This window comes from Rhagoletis zephyria, unplaced genomic scaffold (assembly GCF_001687245.7).
Source record: "Rhagoletis zephyria isolate East Lansing unplaced genomic scaffold, Rhagoletis_zephyria_1.1 Rzeph_scaffold_00274, whole genome shotgun sequence".
Taxonomy (NCBI): Eukaryota; Metazoa; Arthropoda; class Insecta; order Diptera; family Tephritidae; genus Rhagoletis; species Rhagoletis zephyria.
Window position 1 is genome coordinate 154,553 of NW_016157358.1, and position 5,237 is coordinate 159,789.

At 34.0% G+C, this 5,237-nt stretch overlaps 1 protein-coding gene across 1 annotated transcript in view; it reads left to right on the forward strand.

Moving 5' to 3' along the window:
• Window positions 1-1,537: 1,537 nt before the first annotated feature.
• TM9SF4 (transmembrane 9 superfamily protein member 4) overlaps window positions 1,538-5,237 on the forward strand; it is a 22,967-nt gene continuing 19,267 nt past the window's right edge. The window contains exons 1-6 of the mRNA XM_017610039.1: window positions 1,538-1,676; window positions 1,847-2,241; window positions 2,302-2,460; window positions 2,521-2,632; window positions 2,687-2,852; window positions 2,905-3,108. Of these exons, the coding sequence (XP_017465528.1) occupies window positions 1,650-1,676; window positions 1,847-2,241; window positions 2,302-2,460; window positions 2,521-2,632; window positions 2,687-2,852; window positions 2,905-3,108 (1,063 nt within the window). The 5' untranslated portion in view covers window positions 1,538-1,649. The remainder of the gene's footprint in view (window positions 1,677-1,846; window positions 2,242-2,301; window positions 2,461-2,520; window positions 2,633-2,686; window positions 2,853-2,904; window positions 3,109-5,237) is intronic.

The window sequence follows — 5,237 nt, forward strand, 5'->3', positions numbered from 1 at the left end:
CACAGTATAGACAGTAACCAACCTTTTTGAGTTGTTGTTGTAGCAGTCGTTGTTGTAGTAATATTCACTCCTGAGGAAGGCACGGGGTTGCGTGCTGATATTTAATTGCCTTCCTCAGACTTTTTGTTAGATTTCAGGGTTGTGTGCTGCATTATTATTAGATAAATAAATTTAAGTATTTGACAAATCGTGATTTTATTAAAAGAAAATTATAAATGGTGTTGAAAAACCAAACAAACGCTCATGCGAAAGCTCTATTTTTGTGTGTTGTTAAAATTTATACATGGCGTATTGATGGTAATACAAGCAATGTATTCTTTTGTGGATTTTATGTTACTTGAGAATTTAGACAACGTGCGAGCTGCCAGGTTTTGTTATCAATATAATTAACACAAGCTTTTCCGCGTGGTTGCCTTTCAATAAATAGAATAAACAAATATTCGCAAATAAATTAGATTTATTTTATAACTGACAACTAACGTACGCCTTTTGTTCTTTTCTCCATTTTGATTTTTACTCTTTATTACCGCCAACAACTTTATGTGTATACATATTTACAAGCTGTCAAAATTTTGCGTAGTTCCATGAGCTAGGTAAAAACTATGGTATTCGTATTCACAACGAAAAATCTCAAAATTTTTGTTTGGTCTTTCCAAATTTTCTCTTTTTTATCAGTGGCAGCGCTCCGAGCGTTGAGATAGTAATTTCATGTCAATTAGTCCCTGTGCCAATTGATAGAAAATAGAAAATTTTGAAGGATCAAAGTAAAAATTTGACACTTCTCGTGGTGAATACGAATATACAGCTTATAACCATGTATACACATAATATTGCTTGGCGGTAATAAGGAGTGAACATGAAAATTAAAGCTGAAACAGCATATAAAAAGCGTACGTTACTTGCAAATTATAAAATAAATATAAATTTTAAGAATTTCAGCAACACACAAAAATAAAGCTTTCGCACGAGCTATTGTTTGGTTTTTCAACTGTCAAAATTTTACTCTGCAATTTTACTACAGCAAAATTCAATTTATTTGTACACCATAGCAAATTTTTCCACCCCGTCTCACCACGGAGAAAAAAGTTACCGATTGGCACAGGCCCTTAGTAGAAAAGTTCCATGTTGAAAAAACTTTTTATTATGGCGAGTAAAATTTACATTTCTGCTGTGCCAATTCGTAAATTTTTATTGCTGGAAATTTTTGACAGTTGCTCTGGTGCAAAAGAAGTTGAGCAATTAAAATCAGATATTATACAAAAAAGACTTGTCTTAACTGAAATTTATTCTTCTAGAACTAAAAGCAATGCATTTATTAGACGCCTTAGTAATAAAATTAGTACAAAAAAACTCTTCAAAACCGTCAGACTGGGTTGAAAATTTTCATTCACCTCATAGTTAACAAAAATTTACCATCCGTAGTACTTTTCTATCAATTCGCAAATGCCGTTTGCACAAAAAAGGTTATGAAATGCGTTTTATTTAAATCGTTTAGAAAATGAGTCATTNACTTTTTGAAACTATTTGGAGTTAATTATTTTTTGTTTCTTAAAAGCAACCCTGCGTGGTTGGAAGGCGAGTGGGTTATATTGTGGTTTTTTCTGTTGCGACTAGTACGAAGGAAATCTGTTTTGTTGAAAATATAAATTATGCATGCGGTCACCGCGAATATGAAGGTATTTGCTTTATAGGGATATTTAATATTGTGTAACTAGTTTCGATATATAAATAAAATAAATAGCCACTTTTCGCTGGCAGGTCAAAAATATTGTTAACGCAATTTGCTGATAAATATGTTAAAAATATTTTATTTAGAAGAAACTGTGTTTGTTATCTCTTTGCTAAGTGCTGTTTACTTCTGCTGCGACTTATGTTAATGCTGGATGTGTTTTCTCTTGCGGAATGTTTCTACGTGCCGGGAGTTGCGCCCGTTGAGTTTTCGACGGGACAAAAAATCGATGTGAAGGCGGTAAAAATGACAAGTAGTCGGACCCAATTGCCTTACCAGTATTATTCCCTTCAATTTTGTTTGCCGAAAAACGGCACTTTAATATACAAATCGGAAAATTTGGGAGAAGTTTTACGTGGGGATCGAATTGTAAATACGCCTTATGAAGTGCGTATGGCTGAAAATATTAACTGCAAGTTGCTATGCAATAAGAAGGATCAACCTATGAATTGGGATAAATATCAGTCTGCAATAGTTGCCGAGCGAATAGAGCACGAATATTTCGTTCATTTGTGAGTTCAATATAACTTAGACAACTTAAATAAAAAAAAAATCCAAGCTATTTATTTCAGACTTGTGGACAATTTACCAGTTGCGACTAGAATAGTAAATGTTAATAATCCCAATGAAGTAACTTATGAACACGGCTACCGACTAGGACAAGTTGAAGGTGACAATATTTATATAAACAATCATCTGAAGTTTATTCTTTCATATCACATGCATGCGAAGTGAGTTTTCAACCTGATATTTAAATTCTGCATATGATTACTAACTAACGTCTTATATAGAAACAAATACCGTGTGGTCGGTTTCGAGGTGGAAACTGCTTCAGTCAACTACAAAGAAATCAAGTTTGAAGGGGATTCTTGCAACTTTCCAGACAATTCAAGGCCCCAATTGGTTACAAACAAAATTTTGCTTTAATTAAAACGTATTTATATTTCAACATTTTAGGTGAACCCTATTGCAAGCACCCAGCTATATTTTACCTATTCCGTCGAATGGAAGGAATCTAAAGTAAGCTGGGCTTCCCGATGGGATACGTATCTGGGTATGAGGGACGTGCAAATTCATTGGTTTAGCATCATAAACTCGCTTGTGGTTGTATTTTTCCTTTCCGGTATATAGATCGATTTTTGTCTTTTAATTTTTGTAAAAAAATATCGTTGTAGGCATATTAACTATGATCATGATACGAACACTTCGTCGAGATATCGCACGTTACAACACAGATGACAATATTGAGGACACATTGGAAGAAACAGGATGGAAGCTAGTACATGGTGATGTTTTTCGTCCTCCCAAAAACACCCGTCTATTTTCTGCAGTTATTGGAAGCGGAATACAAATATTTTTTATGGCGCTAATAACAATATGTAAATATATTTCAAAGACGACTATTAGTTTTTAAAGGTTACCCGATCCTTATCCATCCGAAGTGAAAATTCCAGGGTTCAAAATTTTTTTCGTGTATGAGCACTGAAATATCAACATTTATGATATTTCTCATAAGTGAGATATCAAAAACTTAAGTTTTTTTTCACAAACGTATAGCAAAAAATTTCTAGCTTTGATCACACATAAATGTGCGAAGTTAAACCAAGGAATATTAAATAAGGTAGAAGTGATTTTGACATTTCTCTCTTTTGAACTCTGATTATAGTGCCAAATCATGGTACAATAATTACAGGTGTTGTCTTCCCAGAGAGTTTTACTTCACATCGAAATTCGTGCTCCCTTATTTTCATTTTGATGCAGTTCAATGTTGATTCTTTTACTTTTATTTGGCTTTGCTTTTTGTTTTCGCTCAATTTAATTTTTATAATTTTACAAAACAAAAGACAAAACGTTTGAAATGAAGTGAGTTATACAAATCTTGAATGTATTTACTAAGTAAATGTTTTTTTTTGGCTTCTGCAAATTAAATAAGTCCACTACAAGAAGGTTTGTTAAAAACAAATACGTGTGCATATATGATATATGGGGTAAGGAAATACCCCTTTTCCCTAGCAGTAAACTTTTTATTGTCGGCAACAATGATGTTTTTCAAATAAGGCAGATCGGAGTATGCACTCTCTGGAAAGACGATACCTGTAATTATTGTACCATGGTGTCAAATGATGAATAACTTTTTAAGTAGGCATTTTCTATGTTTCATTAAAAATTCAATTGCGTGCTACGAGATAGCATGATACAAAAAACAAGGTAGTTCCCTTGTCACTTTTCCGTCGGCATATTAACAACCTGACAATTAAGCAGATTGTGACATTTCGTGCTACCATACCCAAAATCTAAAATACTTAAAATTTTCTTATTAATTTTTTGTCGATTTAAAAATCTTTGTTCTTAAGCATAGTATTTTATTCCTATTTCACGTGAAAAGCTGTTAAATTGCATATAAAACTTCTTTCTGTGAAACAAGTGTGAAATTCGACAACATTTCCTCAGCAAAGTACTATTCTGTTCACGCTGTGAAAAAACTTGCAACATTTTTGCAAAATGAAGCTAGCAACACAATTTTCATGACATTTTTAAATACACATGTACATTTTAAATTGTGTGAAAGCTGACAGTTTATAGAATTCAGTAGCGGCGAAAACAATGGGGGGTTAAGTGGTTAAACCTTACCCAAGCCGATCGTAAATCTTGCGACGCAATTTCAGCTTATGCCTGTCGGTCTTGACAAGAATGTAATCCCTCAAGGTTTAGCTTAACATGGTTCTAGGGATACACCCTGTGATGATGTTACTTTCCAGAAGGTTTCGCGCCCGTTTTTCTGTACATATTTCCATTGGAAAAATGCCTCATCTCAGTATGCTAGGTAAATGCTTCCAGAGGTATCTATGCATCACCAGAATTTTAGTTTATATGGCTTATACCGCGAGCTCTCGTAGCTGGCTACGAGATCGTTTTCATATACCCCCATTTTTCATAGGTTTGGGATTGATTTCATTTACCTCTTTTCCAAGTTCTACGGTGGCACGCTGCATTTTCCAACAAACCCATATTTTTTCACGAGCTTGAGATTGACTTCATATACATACATATATCCATACCAAGTTCCAGAACTCTACCATAAATACTTCCAGAGATATGCACTATGAAAAATTCGATTTGTATGGGAGGTTCCACACCCCCTTTAGATAACGGTTTTGTTTTAGCCTATAACCATTCTTGGAAGATTTGTGTCCGAAATTTCAAAAAAATCGACATAGCCGGTATGGGCATTGTGACTCCTCAAAGGAAATGAACTGGCCCCTATTATGAGTTGCATTCGATTTTCGACTGTGGTCGAAAGTGCTGAGCGAACGAATTTTCATTTGGTATTATGGCGCTCATTCGATGAAGAATAGCGCTATTGTGAATTTCGCTCGTTTAGGTTGTTCACAATAGTATATTTTTCACCGCTGAGAAGCTTTGTTTACAAATCGAGCAAACTAAATAGTGTGCTTATACATATTTATGCAAATTTGTTCTAATTAAAATGAAGTAAAAAAGAAAGCAA